The following is a 26,705-nucleotide window of genomic DNA, read 5'->3' on the forward strand; positions in this document are numbered from 1 at the left end:
TAATATGGTATCAAATGCAACCACACATGATGTGCATAATGACTACTCGATAATCAAGTATTAGATGATAATAAAATTATATGTATTTCTCAATATCTTAGTCATCAATATCGACTTTGAACAATTTTATCATATTAGACCAATGTACACAGTCAACATTTAGAACCCGATCCTATAATCCAGCAACGAAGGCTCGAGCATACTCAGCCATCCGCAAAGGGTATCTCAATCATAATCATACCCTGCCCATTCGCTAAGAAAAACCCCTAGACACAAGTATGTATCTAAATACTAGGCAATGATATCACTCGTTCGCTTAAGTAAAACTCCGAAGAAATATTAAAAATGAAAGCAGAGATGAACGCCAAGATTTTAACGTGGAAAAATCCAAACGGGAAAAAACCATGGATCCAAACTCGGATCAAAACCAATCACTAGAATAGTAGTAGTTACAAGACTGACTCACAAAACAATCCGTCGATCCAAACGACTTTGTTCCTCTCAGTCTAGTTCGCTAGAACCCACGATTCACTGCTTCTCGTGATTGAAGTCCAATCTTCGTAACCTTCGAGATTGATCTTTCGTCTAGATCGCCTTTAAGATGAAAGATTAACTTTTGTAGATGAGTGGAACCTTGTTAGTTGAAGAACCGATGTAGCCTCAAGAAGTCTACTTCAAAAATACTTCTTCAACCACCCTAGAGATATGGCATCACAATCCTTATATATCATCTCCAAGATAGAGCCAAATCCAAGTCTTATCCGTACTCACGAAAGTCCAAGATTTTCAAACTTCGTTGGTGCGTTCGAATGCGGCCCGGGTGCATCGTCCTCCTTTTGCTCCTTAGCCTACGGGGTGGTCGGGCAGTCTCATTGGTCAAGTTTCCTAAAAAGAGGGCACTGCCACTGACGGGTCCAAACCCGTCATCGGTCAGCATAGCTCTTTTGTCGACTCTGGGCTGCCCGCAAATGCTCACGTATCTTCCGCTCCCCCACTTCATCCCAGCTGATAGGTGTCCAGCATCTCCGACCATATAAAGCCTCATATGGGGGCATCCCAATGCTGGAGTGATAATTATTATTATAGGCAAATTCAATCAAAGGAAGATGCCTATCCCAACTAAGTCCAAAATTAGCAATTGAAGTACGCAACATGTCCTCCAATGACTGGATCGTCCGCTCTGACTAGTCGTTGGTCTAAGGATGATAAGCTGTGCTGAACTGCAATTTGGTACCCAGAGATCTAGCAAATTGCTGCCACAATCTAGATGTAAATCTAGGGTCCCGATCTGAGGTGATAGACACAGGAGCCCCGTGGCGAGTAAAGATCTCATCTCGAAATAAGGTAGTCCGCTGCTCCATGGAATCTGTGGTGTTAACCGGAAAAAAATGAGCATACTTGGTCAACCGATCAACAATTACCCATATGGAATCTTTCTTCTTTATAGTCTTCGGCAGCCCAACTACAAAATCCATAGTAATATGCTCCCATTTCCACTCAGAAATGGGCAGAGGTCTGAGAGTCCCTACAGGTCTTTGGTGCTCAATTTTTATCTGGCGACATGTCGTGCATCGGAAACAAACTCTGCTATGCTCCTCTTCAGTCCTGTCCACCAGAAAGACCTGCGAACATCATGATACATCTTCGTCTCCCTAGGGTGGACGCTGTAAGAAGTCTGATGAGCTTCCTCCAAAATTTCTTTTCAGAGTTCACTCACATCTAGCACACAAAATCTATCTCCAAACCTCAAGGTTCCTGTATCATCAATACGAAAACCCCCTTTGCCCGAACCTTGGACTTGCTGAATTATCTATAGAAGGTGATGATCCTCCACTTGTGTAGTTAGGATCCTCTCAGCTAGAGTCAATCTCACCACCAAATGAGCAAAAAGTCCTGAGCTTGCTCTGCTAGAAATAATAGGAATATCAATCCTTTACAGATCCTTTAAGATGCCCTCCTGTTGGATGATCAAACAAGCCAAGTTGCTTGTAGACTTCCGGCTCAAGGCGTCAGCTACCACATTTGCCTTTCCTGGGTGATAGCTAATAGTGCAGTCATAATCATTTACCAGTTCAAGCCATCTACGCTGCCTCAAGTTCAGCTCCTTTTGGGTGAAAAGGTACTTCAAGCTTTTGTGATTAGTGAAAATCTCACACTTCTCCCCATAAAGATAGTGCCTCCAAATTTTCAATGCAAAGACCACTGCTGCCAGCTCTAAGTCATGAGTGGGATAATTACGCTCATAATCCTTGAGTTGTCGTGAAGCATAAGCGACAACTCTGCCCTCCTGCATCAAAACATAGCCCAGGCCCATGTGTGTGGCATCACAGTAGACCTGATATCCCATTCCACTACGAGGCACTATGAGAATAGGTGCAGAAGTAAGTCTCCTCTTCAGCTCCTGGAAGCTTTCGTCATAATCATCCGTCCACACAAAACGCTGGTCCTTTCGAGTCAGCCTAGTAAGAGGACTCGAGATTTTTGAAAATCCCTCCACAAAGCGCCGATAATATCCAGCTAGTCTAAGAAAACTACGCACCTCTGCCACGGTGCTTGGCTGTTTCCAACCCAGGACTGTTGTGATCTTGGATTGGTCAACTCGGATGCCTTCTCTTGACACCACATGCCTCAGAAACACCAGCTCATTCAACCAAAACTCACATTTTGAAAACTTGGCAAATAACTTTTCTTTCCTCAATCTCTAATACCAACTAGAGATGCTCCTCATGCTCATATTCTGAGGCCAAATATATCAAAATATCATCAATGAAAACCACAACAAATCGATCCAAAAATGGACGAAAGACTCAATTCATTATGTCCATGAAGATAGCTGGAGCATTAGTTAGCCCAAAAGGCATAACCAAGAACTCATACAAACCATAGCAAGTGCGAAAAGTGATTTTGGAGACCCGCTTCTGGAACCTCAGCTGATGATATCCAGATCTCAAATCAATCTTCGAAAAGACTTGAGCTCCACGCAACTAATCAAAAAGGTCCTCAATACGAGGTAGAGGGTATTTGTTTTTCACAGTCAAGTGGTTCAGTTGCCGATAATCAATGCAAAGAAGAAGGGTGTCGTCTTTCTTCTTAACAAAGAGAACTGGGGCTCCCCAAGGTGATGAGCTAGGCCTGATAAATCCCCGATTTAGCAAATCATCAATCTGTCCTCTAAGTTCCTCCATTTCTTTTGGAGCCATGCAATAAGGAGCCTTAAAGACTGATCCAGCTCCTGGAATCAAATCAATGGTGAATTCGACTCCCCTGTCTGGTGGAAGCCCTCAGATGTCCTCAAGAAAAATATCTAGAAACTCTCGAACCACCAGTAAGTCAGTTAAGGCTTGGGCCCTACTAGACTCATCGGACATGATTGCCACTAACTACGGGTGGTCCACCTGTCGATCCTTAAACAATCGACACTCTATGTCATCATTAAGCTGCAAAATTACTTCCTTGCTGTAACAGTTAATGCTGGCATGATAAGCGACTAACCAGTCCATACCCAAAATCAAGTCAAAATCATTCATCTCAAGGAGTAACAAGTATGCTCTAAAATCCCATTCACCAAAAGTCAGAGTGCAAGGACTATAAATTTGACGAATCTCCAAAGAATCACCCATTGGGGTAGCTATGAGCAGAGGTTCATCAAGAGGCTCTGGGGTCATATCAGCATATCTCAGAAATGAGGTAGAAATGAAAGAATGAGTAGCCCTAGGATTGAATAAAATCTTAGAAGTATGAGAAAATAATGTCATAGTGCTTGCCATTGCATAAGTAGTTTATAAACAAAGCTTCTTTGATTAAGTTAGTAATAATTCATGTCATCATTATTACTATTTTTTTAGAAATAAATAAGGAATAATTTGACTTCTATTTAAGCAAAATTGTAAATTCTGAAGAAGCATATTTAATTGTTACCTGTCACCACATCATTAGATGCCTCTACATCCTGCTCTGTCATAGCAAATACTCGTCCAGTACGTCCGCCTCTACCTCTGTTAGAAGTCCATGATCGTATCCCGCCACATCCTCTACTCGTAGTAGTACTAGCTCTTGAGGCTCCAGAAATAGTTGGCGTAGTCATAGTGACTGACCCACCAGCTAATAGAGGACAACGGGGTCGAATATGTCCAGCCTGTCCACAATGATGACAAGTCACCTCCCGAGAGCTAGGACAATCCCGAGATAGATGTCCCTTCCGACCATATGTATGCAAGTCCTCTCCTCCAAGGTAGGCCGTCGAGTAGATCCTCCACTACTAGTGCTGCCTGTAACCGCTGCTGGCCTCCCGGTGCATCGATTGAGAGTCGAGGTTCACAATAGACAGTAGATCCACATGTGATGATGGTTCTCCCATGAGTGATATGACCACTTCGTCAAGCTTGCACTGTTGTGGAGGAGGGAGGGTTTTGCTCATGTGTGATTGCAGCAGCCTTGATCAGTGATCCATTATTGGTCACAATGTGTGACTAGATCATTCACGATTGTCTCCATGTTCTAACACTCTTAGATCATGATAAGGCTCCTCCACTGCCCTTTGGTATGGTTGCCATGGGTTGGAGTGATCATCCTTTGATCATGCATAGAGTTGCGTAATTCTGTGGTTGCGAGTGCATGGTATCTACTCGTGAGTGTGTCGGTTGCTCTTCAATTTGAAGTGGCTATCTCGTAGATGGATAGATCATGACATCATTAGAGGACATTGGTGGATGTGACGGAATAGAGCTGTGAATAGGCATGTTTGTCACAGCCCTCACCAGTAATCTGATGGTAATTTTAGATCTGTCATTGCCTTTCATATGGATCTAAACCGATCTGGATGTAAGAAAATTATAATAATTTTATGGTTGTAGCCTTATGAGTTAGGGTTTTAATGGCTTTGGTTTTCGTGAATCAAAGGTCGAGATGAAATTAAAAATAAAATAATGGAAGAAGGTTAGAACGGGACGAAAGTGGAAATATTCAACGTTGCAGCGGTCGTTGAAGAGTGCGGACGGCCAAGGGTAGTGGTGGACGGCTGTATAGTAGGGTGGCTCATGGTGGAGGACAGTGGCTATGGTTTGGGTGTTTGAAAGGTAGATTTAGGATTATGATCTATATGAAGATAAATACGATCTAACGATTGTAATAAAAGATAAAGACGATAAGAAAAAATTGGCTAAACTCAAGATTCAATCAACTATTATAATCAACTCATGATCACTCCTATATAAAGGAGCAAAGTCCTAGTGGATTAGATCCACATACAAATTATCTGCTTTATTTGAATTTAAAATAATAAACAAACTAACTTGACTCAACTTGACTAGCTTAACCTACATGGTCAAATCGTAACAATCCACCACACTTTTGACACATTGTCCTGAAGGTGAGTAGTATGCGAGCTAGATTTTCTAGCACGTCGTGCTCATGAATCCACGAGTCTGCATGTAAGTCTAGCTCAGTCAATTGATGCAGGTCCACTAGGTTGTTCCACTAGTCATTCTCGAGCTCGTACTTAGGCCCCATGTAACTCTCATGGCTTCCCAACTAGTTCACACGAGATGGTCAAGCCGATTGCAAAAGTTCAACTCACCTCGAGATATGTGCACTTCATCTTTTCCACTCAATAGCTAAAACCCTTACCATAGGGCTAAAAAGTTTGAACTAGGGGCGCCACTATGGGTTACATGGGCATTGACGATGGTTGGACAAGGTTTCTACTGACCTATGGCAGTCGGTGTCCGGTAGATCCTCGTGATAGTAGAGCGACGGTGATCGACGATGGAAGCTAAAAACTAAGCTTGGGCTCGAGTTGCTACAGCAGTGGCCATGGCGGTCTCCGACGGCTGTGTTGGCCACCGCTGGATGGTAGTTCGCCCATGGAAGCTGACCTTGGCTATCAATTGTCGCAGGAACGGTAGACCTAAGCCCATGAGCTGCGATTTTGCTACAATCAAGGAGGTTATCGATGGCGGTCTCCCGATAGGTATTGTCATGAACGACGACCATGGATCGGGTGTAGTGGTCCAGGGAAGATGTTAGTAGTGGTGGCTTGGGCTGAAAGTGCTTGGATCATCGTTGGTGGAAAGCTAGGGTTTTTGGCCCTAACTTCCACCGTCAGTAGGAAAGACGACATCATTGCCATCGATAGAGGCTTCATTAGTGTCGCGGTTGCGATAGGATGGTGTGTAAGGGTGGAGGAAGCTTTATCGTGGCCAAAGGAGGAGTGGTTTTCGTAGTTTGGATGGTCTCCATGGTTTCACCATTGTTGGTGCTTGAAGGTAGAGATGGGGTTGTCTTGTGGTGGCAGCACTGGGGCCTCTATAGAGGTGGCAAGGACTCCTTTGCAGTTGGAGGTGGTGGTTTGGCCACGGTTTGGGCAGGCTCTTCTCCTCTGTTGCAAGTTGAAGATAATGGCCATGGGAGGGCCAATTTCATCGTGGCTAGCAATGCTAGGAGCATGGGATGGTGCTGTGTAGATAGGATTGCTGCTTTCATAGTTTGGAGAGACTTTTCGATCCTCTTGGCACTCTTCCCGGCTCTCTTCCTATATTTGCATATCTCCTTTATGGACTCATATATCATTGTCGCCATATAGGTGGGTTGTTGTCGACGATTTCTAGTGGTGGTGGTGGCACCGAGGAAGACCTAGTTAATATGGAGATGAGTTCTTGGTTCTCCATGGTAGTGATCTCCATTAGATTTGTCTTGGCTTGCATGTTCACCAATGGCCAAGAGATGGTAGCTCTGGTACCAAATTTACGAACCAAATCTAGATTGATATGGACGTAAAAAAATTATGATATTTTATGTGTTGTGATCTCATGAGTTAGAGTTCTAATGACTTTAGTTTCATGTGAATCAGAGGTTGGAATGGAAAGTTAAAAATAAAATAGTGGAAGAAGATCAGAACGGGATAGAATTGAAAATATCCGACGTTGCAGCAGTCGTCGAAGAGTGGCAGATAGCCAAAGGTGATGGTGGACGACCATATAGTAGGGTGGCTAATGGTGGCTACGGTTTTGGTGTTTGAAGATAGATCTAGGGTTAGATATGAAAAATGTTGATCATGGTGTCACTAATCTAAATACATTTGGATTCATATTCAAACATTATATGAAATTTTTATAATTATTTTTCTAGAACTGCGCAGTATTCAGATTAATTTCATAATCATTGCAGTAATATAATGTGAAAATGTGAGCGTAGAATGATGTGGACCTGGCTCTACCTAATTGGCATAAGGTGAGAGCACCTTTGTAGAACCTAGTGGCTTAGTGTTGTGGAATGGCGCGTTGACTCATGCTCTGGGTGGTTATTATGGTGACTAAGTTTAGTTTATTACTGCAGACAGTCAATGAATCATTCACTGGGCATAGGCGACCACTTGCCACTTGGGTTTATTCTCTCTCTCATGGGATGCTTATTTTGGAAGAAAGTATGTCCGGTGGGCCCAGTATTAGATGTGGGAGGTGGACATGGACATGTGAAAAGAGCACAAGATGAATTGAGATGAACTGTGCATTTGTGCGAGAGTTGTATTGTGCCATTCCTTATATACATATCCCATGTATTATTCCATGTTGACCTGATACACCACGCACGACACCATGGTACAAATGAATACGTATATGGTATATTTATGCATTTTATTGGTTACTTTACTATGCTCGAAATAATTACCACTAATTGGGCGTAAGCATTGAGCTCACCCAATATTTGATATATGATATACAAATTGTCCAATTCCCCAGTGGAAGCGCTCAGTATTAGTTCTATCTAGTGAGACAGTGGACCCTACTGTGTTTCTGTTGTTTCTGGTTTTGTGACAATTATTATTATTTTGTTAGCCTTAAACTTTGCATATCATGCCTAACAAACTTTGCATAAACACACACCTGTCAACTAACATAAACTACCACCAGATGCATTGATAGTGCAGCTGTCGGATCTAGTGTTGATGTGCCTTATACAGTGATGCAAAAGAAACCTTCATATTAAAAAGTGCAATTTTAAAAATTAATCAAAAGTTGAGTTGGAGATTATATTTAGTTTATCCATTTCTGCTCTCTCTTTCCCTCTTCTTTTCTTCCCAATATGGAGGAACTAGATTCCTTCCAGCAATCTTGTACTAACGTCAACCTGAATTGCCGTAGTGGTTCCATGCAACATTTTCTTCGTATACAACAAAACGGATATTGCTAAGAGTAAGCAGTTCCATTCTTTTGGTAACCAAAATTATCTCACATGAGTTCAAATTCAAACAGGAATAGGCCTTGATATTTCTATCGATCGAAGTCATTGACCAGCTATATCTATTCTAAAGGTTCAGTAAAACAGGCTCTGAAAAGAAAAGAAACGAAAAAAAAAAATACAAGTTTAGCTTGTAAAATAAGACATAAATTCTACAAGGAAGAGTGCTCACGGAAAACACCAGCACAAACTAAAAGGCACAACATGACTTAGGGAGATATGGCATACCAATTCAACATCAAGGACTCTTGCTATGAAAACTGAAGATGCTCAACATATCCTTTAAAGAATGAAAAAGCTGCATCATCTTTTCTCTGTCAAGCTTTCCTCAGATTCATCTTCTAGTTGCCCTCCGGAACATGTCCTTTATGTTTTGTGAATCAACTTTTGTCTTCAACTTTTTTGATTTCTTTCCTTTGCTTGATGAAATATTTTCATTTCCCATGTTACCCTAGAAATGTATTTTAAACAAAAGTAACAGATTTTTAGGAAAAACAGTAGTAAGCTTCTACATAATAAAAGAGCAGTTGTAGAATGTCTCAGGAGTACCTCCAAGGGACTAGCAACAGATACAGGAGTATTCTCTAAAAATACTGAAGCAGCTCCAACTTCAGATGAGTTAAACACTTGTTGTGCATCTAACCTGCAAACTAGTTTCTTAGTCAACTTCAAAAATGCAACAATAAATTTAATGAAAATAACATGAAGATATTTTCAGTAGGTGTATCCATGGTGAGAGAAGTAACTGCAATTGCCTGAAGAGGAGCATTAACCAACGGTCATCCTTCAAGTATTCACCCAATATTAGAACAGTGCCCTTCACTGCGAGGAAGAACATAATGAGTTAAAACCTTACTCATTAATAGGTTGTTAAGGAGTATTAGTCCCTTGTGTAAGAAAAAATGAAGCTTCACAACTATAATTTGAAGCAGACTAACGTCACTATAGTTATGCCATTCACACATATGTTAGCCCCATAAAACAACACATGCTTTGGTTAGACAGAAATATCAACAGGACATGTCATAGAAACTAGAAGATCATGCAGAAGAATTTGATTGATTGATTTTGCATAAGAAATTTAAGTTTGAGTTGAGTCAATTTCAGATATAATTGAGTTTAGGATGTAGATCCATTGTACTTCGTCTATTTCAATGTGCTTGGTTCAAGCATGAAAGACAGGATCGAAGAAAGCTGAATAAGTAGCACTAACATTGTCTCAAAACAACATAGGTGGCATAGAAAGAAACACCAAGGTCTTTAAGAAGATACTGCACCCAAGTGAGTTCAGCAGTAACCAACCGTTCGTTGCTTTATCAAATCAAAAAGTCAAGATAAAGTCAAGCATAAATGATTGAAAAAGAAAAGCATAAATGTCTTTGATTCAATTGGCTTGTTTACCTTACTGCAGAAATGACTTTTTTTTGTGTACACCAGTTACTACAACAGCCAAAAGACTGGATTTCTTTCCCTGGGTTCTTGTTAATACTACACTAAACAACATTATTTAAGGCTTTCGTTCGCCCAATGCAAGAACTACTAGAGTCCTGAACTATGGCCCAGAGGCCTCTCTATTTGACTAACATACCCCCTTTTTTAATCTCCTTCCATGCCTTCATATCCCTGATATTACCTATGCTGTGAATCAGATCTGCCAATTTATGTATGCTCCTACAACAGCGTAGATCCATTGTACTTAGTTAATCTATTGATTGGTCCAGTTGAAGTCTTTAATTGATCCAATTTGATGAGTAGGACAGGTTCTAAATTTGAGCTTGACGGTATTATACCTAAGGAAAATCTAAATCGAACATCTGATGATTTGTGTTTAATCTGGTTTCACACCATGTGTTTTGGACCTATTCATTCCAACCTTTGCATTTGTTAATGCCAGTAAACACTTCTGAGTTAAATTATTCTAATACCAGTAGTAGAAAAGATAAAATTCCATTTCTTTTAAGAAAACAAAATGGTAAAACACAAAAACCCTTTCTTTTTTCTTGTGATTAGATTATTTATGATGTTAAATTTGATTAATGGGAAGTTTGTTCATTTTATAACTATGTTAGATAAACAGATGTGTACCTATGTGTCAGGTTGCGGTAGCGTGTTTTCTGGGCATTAGAAGCAAATTACAGTGGACAGACTGAGCAGGTCGACTGCAGGGTCTGAACTATAACAATTGCAATAAAGACAACAAGCATTCTACTAAATTCTAGATGAAGACAAAAGACAGAACTATTACAGCTATTTTATGGTTACATAATGTGTTTTTAGTCTTCTTCCTAGAATCAAGGCCTTGGTACAATCCAGCGTTTTTAAGCAATTCTTGTGATGTAGGACAATATAGCTCCGAAACCAAAATAGATGCAGAACAACATAAGGAATTGGACACTTATCCAATTAATTCTGAGATTCAGTTCGAAGACCATGTCTCAAATACTAGGCTTATCCTAAGTATCATCACATCAATGTCTTTGTCATCTTGGAAAATTTATAAGTTGGAATTATGGAAAAGCAACAATAGCCGTACCGGTGACACGTGCCATGCCGTGCTACTATCGGCACGCCTCGGAACGCCCCACTGTGCCAACGGCACACCCCTGCGTACCGGTGGCATGCCCCTACATGCCACTAGCATACATTTATAAAACTTTTTAGGATATTTAAAGATGTTTATGGATTTTCGATTGTCAATCTTTAATTTTTGGTTTAAATATATATATTAAAAGTTTAAAACCTACATTATAATATTTTATCTTTAGATTATTTTTGTAAATGACCTATTTTAGAAAAAAATCGGAGGTTATTTGTATTCCTCGGAAACCCCCCCCCCCCACATCGTCGTCCAATATTTCTTAATCTACTATTGGCTAAGCTACCTGAGCACTAAGTTCAATGTGAGTAGGATCAGAGGTAGATCTTTGCCTACTAGGCAAGAGGATAGCAAGTTACAAATTTTATCTCGTAATGACATGTATTTCTATTACTATGAGATTAATAAATAAATTAATAAATTAAAATGAACTAGTTAATGGTAGGGTTACCATTATCCTTAAAGATAAAGCAACAGTTAAATATAAATATTATTCAATATATACTATGATTGAAGACATTCATTAAAACTAATATTAATGATTGAACACTCTATAATATAATTGTATACTCCATAATATAATTGAAGACATACTATTAATTGATAATAGTTTAATAATTAAAATTAATATCTAGTTGAACGTGAAATGATAAGGAGGATCAAAGTCTTCATTTGTCGGCATAAGAATAACACGAGAATATTATATTAAATATTATCAATATTCTTTAAAACCCATTCACTGATAATATTGCTCGTTGTAACGTCTCACATAGCCTTCATACAAATAAAAATTTTGTAATTATTCTATGATATAATATGGATATTGAAAATGCATGAAAATAAACAGTATCGGATATACACAGACACACAATAAGCATATGTAGACTATGGATATAGAGTATAATAAGGGTGTTTTGACTATGGTGGGTGATTGATATGATGGTAATTATGATGAACTCATATTATCCTGTGAGTGCACGTCTCCTAATATTTTGTAAAAATAATCTCTCTCAAAAGATTGTATAACAAAAACACATGTCTCATCTCCATCATCACTGCAGTAAAAATAATATCTCTCATTATTATCACCATCACCATCACCATCATCATTATCATCCTAGTCTCATTATCATTAATTTTAGCTAAGCCTTCTAAATGATCAACTAATTAGTTAATTTGATAATGATTAATAAAAATAAGAAAAATAAAAAAAAAGCTTCTCATGGTACAATAACCGGCACACAGTCGTGCCAGACATGCACGGGTGTGCCACTTGCGGCACGACTATCCATGGGAAGAAAAGGGGAACACAATACTTTCCAGATCCAAAGACAAAGAAAATCCATTTGTTATATGTTGCTATTGTACTTGATAGTATGAACTCCTATAGTATTGAGACCCAAAAAGATTTCTTATGATTTCAACAATAAGAATCAAAGGATACAAGAAAGAAGAAAGAAAGAAAGGAAGAAAGAAAGAGAAAAAGAAAAACATATTATAGTAACTAGAAGATTAAAGCAGACAATCATTTAGATTCACACTAGAGGGATTCGCATCAACAACGCTTCAAACAAAGTGGGGAACTTCCGCAAAGAAATTTTTTATCCAAAAGACAAGTACTGTAGCATTATGTACAAACCAATCTGAAAACTTTTCTCATGATCCTGTCGTGTTTTCTTATTTGCTATTTTTACTCCCAAATCTATATATATCATGGAACACAGTTTTGGCCAATCCCAATTCCACCTTTCAGCTCATTTTGGCCAGACCAGTCAAAACCGTTGCATATTGCATGCAGTTCAACCGAAATGTGCCGATCTGGGACAAAACGCCTTAACTGGACTAGATCCGATCATGGGAACATTAATCATTTATATTGTGTCCAAACAGGACCTAAAACTGACGGATCTTCCACTGTAATTAGCAATTAAATCGCTGTCATCTAGTGAAAGTAGATCTGCAATATAGATGCAAAATTATAACAACATACATATGTCTCTTTCTTCTTGGGCAGCATAATTTTTACCCAGCCTTGGAAACGTCTCTTTTAAATGTTGTACCTGTAAAGAAAGAAATTATATGACAAACAACAGCATAAGTAAATCTTTTGTTTCTATAAAATGCAATTCATTATTGAAGGTTGTATGAAAGAGTGCCCACTCTAGTAGCCTCATATACAATGGGTTAGTTGTACAATTTGCATTGCATGTACCTCCACAACATAACTTGAGTGAGGAGTAACATAAATGATTTAATAAATAATCATTGATGAAGGACCATATGGCTATGATTAGAAAAGGTGTAGGGAAGGGGTCACATTGTTAAAAATAGATCTAAGACAACATATAGAGACCAAAGATAAACTAAACAAGGATTTTAGGATCTTAGAATTAGTTTAAAACTTAAAAAGGGTTGCTTTACAAATCTGATAGGAGTGATTTGTAAATGAAGATGATGGCTTTCTTAGTTGACAGATATAGTCTTTGAGAGCCTCTCGCATGCCTTCCTAATGGAAAATTTGTTGGTAAACTTTTACCCACCATCAATGATTCAATAGGCATTCATGTGCATATCTTCTTCAAACAAGCCAATCTGCCTCTCATCATCATATATGACGAAATTAGCAAACCAGTCTTCAAGAAAAAAAAACCATCTTCATTCTTGGCACTTCCACATTCCACCAAAACCTAGATTTTGATTATCAGATTTACTGCTTCACTAAAGTCGTGCCGCCATGGCGGCACAAGATGACTAATTGGAAGCTTGGATACAAAGAAAATTGTAGGATCATAAGGCTATGATCAAATAGGTGTAGAGAATGGAGTAGATTCATAAGGAAAAACTTTTAAGAGAGAAATGTAATAACTGAAAAAAAAAAGAACTGGAGCTCCCTAATTTAAAGTTTAATAGGGTAGATTATAAATACCTAATTTTGGTGTTCACGACTTCAGATCGCCGCTGCTCCTATACCGGAAGCTTCGCGCCTTTGGCCTCGTATCGTGAGTGCTTTCCTTTGGAGCCCTCGTGGCTCGGATTGCCGTCGACCATGGATGGGGTACTTCCCACCGCCGGTCAGCTTGGTCGATGTACCTTCTCCTCATTTGAGTTGCTGAGACTGCAAGGAAGGTGTTGGCACAGTCGATGGATCTCCAGTGATGGAGATCGCTAGCAATCTCCCTCTTTTTCCCCTTTTGTGGTGACCTTCATCAAGAGAGATGGAGGTTGAGCTCGGACTCAACTCGAGTTAGACCCTTTATGAGTTTTGGATTTCGAGTTGGGTTAGGTCATCACTGACCCAACCCGAACCAAAAACTTGGCTGGGCTATGGGCGCAGCCTAGTCCAATTCAATTTTTTGAGGGGTTTGGGCCTCGGGCCCAACCCATTAGTTGGACTGGTGAGCTGCGGGCTAGCCGCAGCCCAACCCTAAGTCCTTGGATTAGACTTGGCCCACTTTGTAATTAAATTAGATTTTATTATAGAAATCATGATATTGGTTAAATTAAAATATGTTATTTATTTATTATGAAAGGTGGTGATTTTTCTTAGCACGTGGACTAGAGATTTCAGTCAATTTACCTAGACACAAGTGAGTAGGTTCACCCATATTTTTATCCATCTTGTACTGTGTTTTTTACATGATCATGCACTTTCTCTACAAATTAAATATCATATTCCTATGTACAAAATATGACTTAATACATTGTTATATTTCATGCAAATAGCAATTTTATTGACCTCCTTGGTGGAAAAACATAATTGATATTTTGTATGACTTAGAGAATAGTCCCGGTATAAATCGCTTATAATTTTTTATGTCTATCTAAAAATCCAAGAGATCTTATTTTAGATTACTACAATGAGTTTTTTAGGCAACTCTAACGAGGTTAGGGAACAATCCCGAGTTAGATCAAAAAACTTCTTACTATGACTCTAATCTCTCTCAACAGTTAATGGAAGAAATAGAGTGAGTTTATCACATAGTTGTAAGAACCAGAAAAAAAAATTTTTGGAGTTGAGAGAGGAGGGGGCACGTGCTCTGCACGTGCAACCCCCTCCACTCTCCCTCTCCGGCACGCGACGAGGCGAAGAGAAAATCTCATCTAATCTAAATCAGATTAGATTTGATTTTCTTTTAATCTATAAATTAAAACCCTAATCCCCCCCTCTCTCTGTTCTTCCTCCCCTCTTTCGCTTTCTTCTTCCTCACCGTCGAAGTCACGCCGTGGAATCAACCTGTCGGAGCGCCGCCAGAGCCAGCGGAGACCACCACATGACTCCTTGGTAAGCCTTCTCATACCCGTCAAATTTAATTGAAGTTTAATAGGGTAAAACAAAAATACCTAATTTGGGTTCTTCACTTCACCCGGCAAATCAGGCCGGCCGGTGGCTTCGGGTCGCTGCCGCTCCATCCGGAAGCGTCTTGCCGTTGGCCTCGTGCTGTGGGCATTCACTATTGGAGCACTCGTGGCTCCGATCGCCGTCGGCCATGGGATTGATCGCCGTTCGCGGGTTCTCCTCCACCTCGCGAGGACGGCGGCACCGTGTAGGTGTTGGGGAGGTAAGGGTGCAGCCGACGAATCGTCGCCGCGGTGGCCACTGGCATCTTCCTCTCTTTTCCTCTCTTTTTTCCTCTCCTTTTCTCTCCCTCTCTCTCTCTCTCCGGCTTGGAGAAGACAGACTCAGGCAACCCGAGTCTGGCCTTCTCCCATTAAGTTGTTGGATTCGGGTTGAGTTGGATCCAAATCCAAGGAACCCGACCCAGTTCCATTAGTTAATTGGATTGGGCCTTGGGCCCAATCCATTTACGTGTTGGTTGGGTAGGCTGCGGGCAAACTGTAGCCCAGCCTAACTAATTTGGGCTTATTTTGGCCCAAATTATTAATTTTTGAGTTAAATTGTAGAAATTTTTTAATATTTTTTTAATTAAAAATGTTATTGTTATTTATTATTAAAGGTGGTGATTTTTAGCACGTGAGCTAGGGATTTGAGATTCAATTGTCTTGCCTAGACTTAGGTAAGTGGGTTTACTCATATTTATTTTATTATATTTCGTACCTTTGCCAGGCCATGTAAATTTTCTGTGTGCAAATTTATTTATTTCATTCGTATGTGCAAAAATTTAATTATTATATTTTCTGTGTGCATTTAATCATTATACTCAGTACATCACCATACTTTGTGCATATATTGAAATTAGTGAAAAAAAAACGAGACTAGTATTGCTACGACTTAGAGAACAGTCCCGGTATAAATCGCTTGCGATTTTCTGTGGTGACTCAAGTCTATCTAGAAGTCGAAGGGAAAGTCCTAAATCAGATCACTGTGGTGACTTTCTTAGGTGACTCTGGCGGGGTTAGGGAACAATTCTAGGATGAATAAGAAATTCCTAGGTGACTCTAACTTCTCTCAACGGTTAGTGGAAAAGACAGAATGTGTTGATCACATAGTGATACCATCTGATGACCCTAACCGGATCAGCTATGAAGAAAAGTTCCTAGCGACATCTCGAGATGACTTCTAGTTAATGTGGATCCACAGGGTTTAGACCTATTGAGACATGACAATATAAATATTGAAAAGATGTTAATACGTTGAAACTGTGCAAGGTTACAAGTTGTGACTCTCTATTGTTATCATTGTCATTATTTAAAGGGCATGTCTAATGCAAATTGTTTTGTATACCGTTGATTTTAGTTTTTTTGAAATTACTTAGTTTTCGAGTGGATTCCACTCACTGAGCTATAGTTGTTGGCTCATGAATTCTTTTTATTATTATTACTTTTTTATCTATCTCAGGTAATAATTAGCGGGGCAACTAAGCGAAATGTACCCAGACTCCACCTCCACTTAGGATTCAACTATTTACTTTTCCGCTATTTTGGATTTTATGCTTTAGATTAGAAGATAAATTTATTTCGTTTAGAGACTCAAAAACAATAACATTGTTTTATGTTTATTGCAATTAGATTTAAATTTAATAAAGCAGATGTTTATTTCATTTTATTTATTTTGCCATCGTACACGTAGAAAGTATTAATAAGGCTTCGTGTATCTCAAGCATATTGAGATGCATGGCCGGTCATGATTCCTATTTCGGGTCGTGATAATGTTGGCATTAGAGCTACAGACCCTTCTTCAGGCTATTGGAGGACAGTCATCGCAGACTCCGGCTACATCAGAGTCAAGGCCCCTTAATCTAGATAGGGGTACAGTGCTTGAAATTTTTTTGAAGGCATCTCCACCTGCCTTTAGAGGGACTACTGATCCGATTGAAGCAGAGGTATAGCTGTTGCGAATCGAAAAGATATTGCGAGTATTGAATTGTTCTAAGGATCAAAGGGTTGCCTTGACGACCTATATGTTTGAGGATCGGGCAGATAATTGAGCGCCAGTATATTGGACGAGAGAAGGAGCTGACCTGGGGAAACTTTAAGAGGATTTTCTTCAAGAAGTACTATCCTCGGGCCTTAAAGAAAAAGAAACATGATGAGTTCTTTGAGCTGAGACAGAGAGGCATATCTGTGGTGGACTTTGAGGCGAGGTTCACCGAGCTATTGCGATTTGTTCCACATATAGCAGCGAGCGAGGAAGAGAAAGTTAGCTTTTTCGAGGGTAAGTTGCGGCCAGCCATCAGAGATAGGATATCACTATTCCAGTGCCACAACTTGTAACTTTCTATTGTTATCATTGTTATTATTTAAAGGGCATATCTAATGCAAATTGTTTTGTATACTGTTGATTTTAGCTTTTTTGAAATTACTTGGTTTTTGAGTGGATTCCACTCATTGAGCTATAGTTGTTGGCTCATGGATTCTTTTTTTTTTTTTTTTTGGTTCTTACAATAGTGACACTTCCTGATGACCTTTAGAGGAAAAGACAAGGTGTGATAAGTGATACACCCTGATGACTCTAATTGGATCAACTATGAAAAAAAAAACTCGTATACCATCTCGAGATAACTTCTAGTTGATATGAATCTATAGGGCATTGACATTATTAATATTGAGAAAATTTAGTATATTGATACTAAGCATGTTATGAGATATAACTTACATTGTTATTACTTATGTCATTATTATAATATGATTCGGGTCAGATCGGACCACCTCATGGATATTAGACTCATGGCTTGAGTCATTTAGCTAGCTAGTTATTTATTTCAGCATTTGGTTTAGTTTTATTTCAGCTTGTGTTAGTCGATTTGATTGGTTGTTGGATTAGTCAAGAACTTAGTTTAATTAAGTGGTTTGGGTTAAAAACTAGAAAAATCGTTGATAAGCAGATGCTAATGAGGAAAACAATGAAAGAGAAGAAAGAGTATAAAGAGGAGATGAGAATTGAGAAGCACTAGTGGCTTCGACAGATCTAGTGCAGTCTATATATGTGAGCAGTAATTTTATGTCAAGCCTAGCAGGGATTGAGTCTTGTAGTGTGAGGACTTCGGGTAATAAAAGAGACTCTAGAATTGTGGGACTAATGAATGCATATCTTTAAAGAAAAAGAGGTTATACACAAACCACTATAAAGACAGCTCTCAAAAGAACCAAAATTGCAAAGAAGTATATAGGGTATCTCGAAACTTTTCTTTTATAACCATTTTCCCTTAGATGTAGCAGATAACTCATATTATCACATTATGGTGAATGTTATACAATCAATAACGAGTAACTTTCAACCTTCTAGTGCATATAAATATTGCTAACAAATATCTTAAAATAAAAGATATACTAGCATCTTAAATCCAACTTTTTTCTTCACTAATGCACATGCTTTATAGGTATTGCAAGATAAATATACTCCTCAATGACTAGCATTATAGAAGTTACATATACGAAAGAGTAAACATAGATAATGACAGGTTAATAGCAACTGACACTCATGTGCATTGCCAGTTTATAGTTAAGTGACTTCAATCAATTGGTAATAAAAATATCCCAAATTGCTAAAGTAGGAAATAGGAAATTTGGAATAACTAAAAGGCACACCTTACAGCATAACCAAGTTAAAACCTTAGAATCATCAAGCCTATAGAACTTTGTCGATCCAATTTCTGCAGATAAATACCAAGATGACATTAATAATCTTCTGTAATCTAAACAACAATATTAAAATTTTCATTCTACACTAACTAAAGATTGCATTATGAGATCCGACTTGCATCTCACTCAAAAAGGCAAAAGGAAACCTACTTTTATCTCATTATATGTCGTCATACACTATGCATAAAATTCGAGATAGTTGTCCAGAGTAGTTGGCTTAATAGTGAGCATTGCCACTCTGAGACGATATGAGCCAAAGAAGGCTCACAAGGGAACACAAAGGAAATACATCAATGAAAACTATTCTAATTTTCTAAATTATTTATGCTTTTACATTCCCATTCAGTAAGTAAGCTTATTGTAGAAGGCAACAAGAGAAGTTAATATAAAGGGTGAATATATAACTATAGTATTTAAAGTAGCCATAGATAGTATAACTCCTACATCATGAGAGCAACGTAGCATGTGCATGAGGTTGATTCTATGTCGGATGAACCTAAAAAGAAGGTAAATATATGTACCCACTAATTGGCCTAGTAGCTTCTCTCTCTTGCAAATCTCTCTATAATTTAAATTTTACTTTGTCTAGGAAGTAAGCACCACTTTTAGAGGGTTTACGTTAGGTTGACGGCTGGTGGCAAAAATTATGTCAATTCATTACAAGTCTTCTATCTATTGAGTTGTGCTCTAGCCAATCTCAGAAGGAAAAGTATAGGATTTCTAACAAAAGTGAATGCCCCACTATAACTAAGAAAGCCACATAGGATATGTGCAAGGGATGATAATCTGTCTTGTGACATAACTAAAGTTTCGAGTAACGCACAACAGCAACAAATATCCATCAAAAGGTAGATAAGAAGACTTTGAAGAAGAAAATGTCATTTTCCAAGTAGTAATCTTATTCTGTAGATCCTAAAGAAGCTACTTAAGCATGACAAGAATCAAAGAAATGGTAATATTTCTTCAAGGAGATCATGTTGTGCTATAGATTTCTTGAATTAATGACTAGATTAGTGCTAATGATCCAATTAGTAAGCTAATTGACTTGATGCTCCATGCTTAAGAATAATTACCTAAGTGAGTATTCATTAAGTTAGAACTCTACTTTATTGGGTTTTAGTGTAGTTCAACAAACTAAGATACTTAATTGTATATAAGTCTATGTGGGTATGTTGAAAAAAACATGACTCCTCATTCCATTATGCTAGGGGAGGATAAGAACACTTACAATGGTCATCTATAGTCTATTTCTCAATTGGAGAGAAGAAAAGAGAGAGAAGACTAGAAGAGCAAGGAGAAATAAGAAAGACTACCCAAATGAGGCCTTTTGTGGGAATTTAGTGGCTAAATTTTGGATTCTCACTATTAAGGTATGGATTCTGATGATCTTTTGATCCCTATGTGCTATTTCTAATGATTAGATATCAAGAGTGCAGCTCAACTAGAATTATGTATTGTTAGGTTAAAGTTCTCTATTCAGATTTTTAGGTTTCTTATCCTGTCTACAAGAAGTATTTTGCATATAGTGTTGTCCAAATTAGTTGACCTTCATTATTGTGAGTCTAAATTTTGAAGTACGTTATTAGATTACATAATTGAGTAGTAACTTAATTATATTTCAGCTAGAACTAGCTGAATACATCATATTTATGGAAAGTTAGAGTTGGAAAGACATTAGTAATATTATAGTGAATTGGTTAAATTTGAGAATGCTGAAATGTAGATAGTACCTTAAGTGTTTTTTGAACTTTTCAAATTAGGATTCAAAGGATCTCCTAAGTCAAGTTTTGGGGCAAGATCTGACTATCTAAATTTTTTATTAAGGTGAATAGGGCTAGTTCTTATCTATGTAATATGCTTAATAAGAGCAAGTTTTCCTACTACCAAAATAAAAGATTTTTAGTACAAATTGTGCAAATTACGAATGAGTAGAATTGAGTTACTCCTCTATGCAATGTTCTGTGAAACATGTTTTTCCAGCTATTAGATTTGAACTTGTCATGGAAATTTGAACTCTTCGTAGGTTGATACATATATTACTACTATACATTCTTGTTAGCTAAAAATGGTTTTCAAATCTAAATTTCTGTTAGAGCTTGGTGTTGTGGTTAAACATGATTCTAAGTTATACTCTTTGTATGAATTAGAAGTGTTTGCTATTATTCTCTAATTCGCATTGGGTGAATTTGGGTTTATTAAGGCTACATGGGCTGATTTTATGAGTTTAATCATTTAAAAGCTTGTGCAAGAGTTATCTGTTGGATAGGCTTGGAACCCATTTTTTGAGGTTATTTGATAACAACAATGGCATTATATGGGCCTACATAGTAAGCAAGAATTAACAAATGGTCATATGAATTAAAATCCAAAATGTTAGAACCAGAAAAAAAAAAAAAATATGGGTTGAGAGAGAGGAGGGTGCACGTGCTCTGCACGTGCAGCCCCTCCCCTCTCCCTCTCCGGTCAGCGATGAAGTGCAGATACGGGTGGATTTCGTCTAATCCGAATCGGATTAGATTTGATCCTTTCCTAATCTATAAATTAGAACCATAATCTCTTCTTTTTCTCTCTGAAAAACCATCTCAACCCTCTTCTGTCTCTTCTTCCTCCCTTTTTCCGCTTCTTCCTCACCGTCGGAGTCGTCGCTGTGGGATCGGTCGGCCGGAGCGCCGCCGGAGCCATCAGAGACCACCACGCGACTCGTCGGTAAGCCCCCTCCCACCCATAAAATTTAATTAAAGTTTAATAGGATAGAACAAAAATACCTAATTTGGGATTTCGGCTCCACCGGCAAATCTGGCCGGCCGGCGGCTTCGGGTCGCAGCCGCTCCGTCTTGAAGTATCTTGCCGTGGGCACTAACCATTGGAGCCCTCGTGGCTCCGTCGCCCGTCGGTCATGGGATCGACCGCCGTTTGCGGGTTTTCCCCCACCTCGCGATGATGGCGGCACCGTATGGGGGAGAGGGGAGAGCTAGAGTTGGCTAGTGACCGTCGATAGTTGGGTGGGCTGCGGGCCAACTGCAGCCCAGCCCAACTGATTTGGGCTTATTTTAGCCCAAATTAATTATTGTTGGGAATAGTTGTTAGAACCAGAAAAAAAATATATGGGTTGAGAGAGAGGAGGGTGCACGTGCTCTGCACGTGCAGCCCCTCCCCTCTCCCTCTCCGGTCAGCGACGAAGCGCAGATACGGGTGGATTTCATCTAATCCGAATCGGATTAGATTTGATCCTTTCCTAATCTATAAATTAGAACCATAATCTCTTCTTTTTCTCTCTCTGAAAAACCATCTCAACCCTCTTCTCTCTCTTCTTCCTCCCTTCTTCCGCTTCTTCCTTACCGTCGGAGTCGTCGTTGTGGGATCGATCCGCCGGAGCGCCGCCGGAGCTATCAGAGACCACCACGCGACTCGTCGGTAATCCCCCTCCCACCCATAAAATTTAATTAAAGTTTAATAGGATAGATCAAAAATACCTAATTTGGGATTTCGGCTCCACCGGCAAATCTGGCCGGCCGGCGGCTTCGGGTCGCAGCCGCTCCGTCTTTAAGTATCTTGCCGTTGGCCTCGGGCCATGGGCATTCACCGTTGGAGCCCTCGTGGCTCCGGTCGCCGTCGGTCATGGGATCGACTGCCGTTTGCGGGTTTTCCCCCGCCTCGCGATGATGGCGGCACCGTATGGGGGAGGGGGGAGAGCTAGAGTTGGGTACCGACCGCCGACGGCGGCGGTCGCCGATGGACTCTCTCTCTCTCTCTCTTTTCCTCTCTTTTTCTCTCTCTCTTCGGCTTGGAGAAGACAGACTCGAGGTCTGATCTTCTCCCTTTTAGTATTTGGATTCGGGTCGGGTTGGATCCGAATCCAAGGAACCCGACCCGGTTCCATTAGCTAATTGGATTGGGCCTTGGCCCAATCCATTTAAGTAATAGTTGGGTGGGCTTGCGAGCCAACTGCAGCCCAACCCAACTGATTTGGGCTTATTTTAGCCCAAATTAATTATTCTTGGGTTTAATTGTAGAAAGATTAATAATAATTATTTTAATTAAAAATATTATTATTATTTATTATTTAAGGTGGTGATTTTTAGTACGTGAGCTAGAGATTTGAGATTTCGGTTGTCTTGCCTAGACTCAGGTGAGTGGGTTCACTTACATGTTTATTTTATTGTATTTCGTATTTTTGTCAGGCCATGTAAATTTTCTGTGTGCAAATTATTTATTTCACCCTTATATGTAAAAATTAAATTATTGCAATTTCTGTGTGCAAATCTATTTATTTCATCCGTACGTGCGAAAATTTAATTGTTTTATTTTTCTGTGTGCATTTAATTATTATATTCAGTGCATCACCATACTTCGTGCAAATATTGAAATTTGTAAAAAGAAAAATGAGACTAGTATTGATACGACTTAGAGAACAGTCCCGATATAAATCGTTTGCGATTTTCCGTAGTGACTCAAGTCTATCTGGAAGTCCAGGGGAAAGTCCTAAATTAGATCACTGCGGTGACTTTCTTAAGTGACTTTGGCGGGGTTAGGGAACAGTCCTAGGATGAACGAAAATTTTTTCTAGGTGACTCTAACTTCTCTCAACGGTTAGAGGAAAAGACAGAGTATGTTAATCATAGGGTGATACCCTCTGATGACCCTAATCGGATCAGCTATGAAGAAAAGTCTCGAGCGTCATCTCGAGGTGACTTCTAGTTGATGTGGATCCATAGGGTTTAGACCCATTGAGACATATGATAGTATAAATATCAAAAGGTGTTAATATGTTGAAAACGTGCAAGGTTACAAGTTGTGACATCTCTTTATTGTTATCATCGCTATTATTTAGAGAGCATGCTTATTGCATATTGTGATGGATATTATTGCTTTTAGTTTAATTTATTCAACATTAATATGAATTAAAATTTATTTGGTTTTCGAGTGGATTCCACTCACTGAGCTATAATTGTTGGCTCACGGGTTCTATTGTTTTTGTATTGTTATTTATTTCAGGTAATAGTCAGCGGGGCGACTGAGCGAGATGTACCCGGACTCCACCTCCACTTAGGATTCACCTATTTACCTTTCTGCTATTTTAGATTTTGTGCTTTAGATTGTTAGTTTTATTTATTTAATTTAGAGACTCAAAAACATTAACATTGTTTTTTTTATCTTCATTACAATTAGTTATAAAATTTAATAAAGCACATTCTCATTTTATTTATTTTGTCATCGTATACGTAGAGAGTATTAATAAGACTTCGTGCATCTCAAGCATATTGAGATGCATTGTTAGGACCAGAAAAAAAAAAAAAAAATTGGGTTGAGAGAGGAGGGTGCACGTGCTCTGCACGTGCAGCCCCTCCCCTCTCCCTCTCCCTCTCCGGTGCGCAGCGGGAAAGAAGGGATTTCATCTAATCCGAATCGGTCATGGGATCGACCGCCGTTCGCGGGTTCTCCTCCACCTCGCGAGGACGGCGGCACTGTATGGGTGTTGAGAAGCCAGGGGTGCGGCCGGCGAACCTTCGCCGTGGCGGTCGCCGACGTCTTCCTCTTTCTCTTCTTCTTTCTCTCTCTTTTCCTCTCTTTTTCTCTCTCTCTTCGGTTTGGGGAAGACAGACTCGGGTTGCCCGAGTCTGATCTTCTCCTTTTTAGTGTTGGATTCGGGTCGGGTTGGATCCGAATCCAAGGAACCCGACCCGGTTCCATTATCTATTTGGATTGGGCCTTGGCCCAATCCATTTAAGAATTAATTGGGTGGGCTGCGGGCCAACTGCAGCCCAGCCCAATTGAGTTAGGCTTATTTTAGCCCAAATTAATTATTCTTAGGTTAAATTGTATAAACATTTTTAATAATTATTTTAATTAAAAATGTTATTGTTATTTATTATTTAAGGTGGTGATTTTTAATACGTGGGCTAGAGATTTGAGATTTTGGTTGTCTTGCCTAGACTCAGGTGAGTGGGTTCATTCACATGTTTATTTCATTGTATTTCGTATTTTTGTCAGAATATGTAAATTTTCTGTGTGCAAATTTATTTAGTTCATCAGTACGTGCGAAAATTTAATTGTTTTATTTTCTGTGTGCATTTAGTAATATTCAGTACATCACCATACTTCGTACAAATATTGAAATTTGTGAAAACAAAAATGAGACTAGTATTGATACGACCTAGAGAACAGTCCCGGTATAAATCGTGTGCGATTTTCCGTGGTGACTCAAGTCTATCTGGAAGTCCAGGGGAAAGTCCTAAATTAGATCACTGCGGTGACTTTCTTAGGTGACTCTGGCGGGGTTAGGGAACAGTCCTAGGAAGTATGAGAAAATTTCCTAGGTGACTCTAACTTCTCTCAACGGTTAGATGAAAAGACAGAGTGTGTTGATCACATCAACCCTCTGATGACCCTAACCGGATCAGCTATGAAGAAAAGTCTCGAACGTCATCTCGAGGTGACTTCTAGTTGATGTGGATCCACAGAGTTTAGACCCATTGAGACATATGACAGTATAAATATCAAGATGTTAATATGTTGAAAACGTGCAAGGTTACAAGTTGTGACATTCTCTATTGTTTTCATTGTTATTATGTAGAGAGCATGCCTATTGCATATTATGATGGATATTGTTGTTTTTAGTTTAATTTATTCAGCATTATTATGTTTTAAAATTTATTTGGTTCGAGTGGATTCCACTCACTGAGCTATAATTGTTAGCTGATTCACATCAATTGGTATCAAAGCTTGAATACCACCTAGGCTGATTCACATCAATTGGTATCAGAGCACGTATTCCTCGGACCAGGTATCAAGCAAGAGCGCCACGACATCAAAATATTATAAAGGCACTTTCGAGGCGACTAAAGCGACCGATTTTAAGGAGATGGGACTACCCTTTACTTCTCACCTTAAGGACAAGTTGAGGGGAAGCCACAATATCAAAATATTATAAAAGCACTTTCGAGGTGACTAAAACTATCAATTTTAAGGAGATGGGACTACCCTTTACTTCTCAACTTAGGGACAAGGTGAGAAGCGTGGTAGAATAATGTGATTCGGACCTAATCAGATCATCTTGGAGGGCATTGGGCTCGATGAATCGAATCTATTTACCTAATTTATTTTATTAGCTTATGAGATTTAGTCAGAGTCCTAGTTGTTCATTACTTATTTGTATGTGCTAATTTCCTTAATTGTTTGAGTAAGAAACCTCTAGAACTTGTTTAAATAGTTAAGTTCGTTAAGTTCTACCCAATTCTGAGAAAATATTCATCAGATATCCATAAGATGTCCAAATAATATGAAACCATATGGATAAGATCGATTGAGCAAGGAGTGGGAGATGATTGAACAAGTGGCGACTCAATTATGGGAATGAAAGGATCAAGCAAGGTTGAACGGACCTATCCACGTCACGGTACCCCGTTCGAGCAATCACGCAATCTGGGCTTCGATCACGCTACTAGCTGTCCACACGAACAAGCCTCAACTGGGCGCTACACCAGTCACTTAGAGAGACCGGGGAACAAGACTGCGAGAGCAAGAACCCTCAGTGAGCTCACTGCTGCTCCTCAGAGAGATCTGTGAGAGAGAATGGAAGGGGCTATTTGGGCAATTCAAAGCATTACTCTTCCTGAGTGCAGGTTCGGTGATTCATGCCATGTCGGATGAGCAAGATATGTGGAAGATGCGGGGCAGCCAGGCCCAGTAGGCAGAACGGTCCAATCAGGCCAGTCTTAGAAGAGTCCGTCTTTGGATTGACCAGCAAGTGGGAGCTGTAAGGCAGGAAAGGGTGTCAGTCAAGAATTCCGGGTCTTTTATTTTTGCATTTTCCGAGTGCCTGAAGGATCTCCCA

At 39.3% G+C, this 26,705-nt stretch overlaps 1 protein-coding gene across 2 annotated transcripts in view; it reads right to left on the reverse strand.

Annotated features, from left to right (window-relative positions):
• Positions 1-8,180: 8,180 nt before the first annotated feature.
• Positions 8,181-26,705, reverse strand: part of LOC140798089 (uncharacterized) — a 53,463-nt gene continuing 34,938 nt past the window's right edge. The window contains exons 6-10 of one of the 2 annotated variants that reach the window (XM_073151823.1): positions 18,818-18,882; positions 12,822-12,891; positions 8,991-9,057; positions 8,785-8,878; positions 8,181-8,686 (exon numbers count right to left, since the gene is read on the reverse strand). In XM_073151823.1, coding sequence (XP_073007924.1) covers positions 8,570-8,686; positions 8,785-8,878; positions 8,991-9,057; positions 12,822-12,891; positions 18,818-18,882 — 413 coding nt within the window. In that variant the 3' untranslated portion in view covers positions 8,181-8,569. Of the gene's footprint in view, positions 8,687-8,784; positions 8,879-8,981; positions 9,058-12,821; positions 12,892-18,817; positions 18,883-26,705 lie in introns of both variants that reach the window. The other variant, XM_073151822.1, reaches the window with a different exon arrangement.

Source organism: Typha latifolia, chromosome 11 (genome assembly GCF_019914945.1).
Source record: "Typha latifolia isolate L0001 chromosome 11, TyphaL0001v2, whole genome shotgun sequence".
NCBI lineage: Eukaryota > Viridiplantae > Streptophyta > Magnoliopsida > Poales > Typhaceae > Typha > Typha latifolia.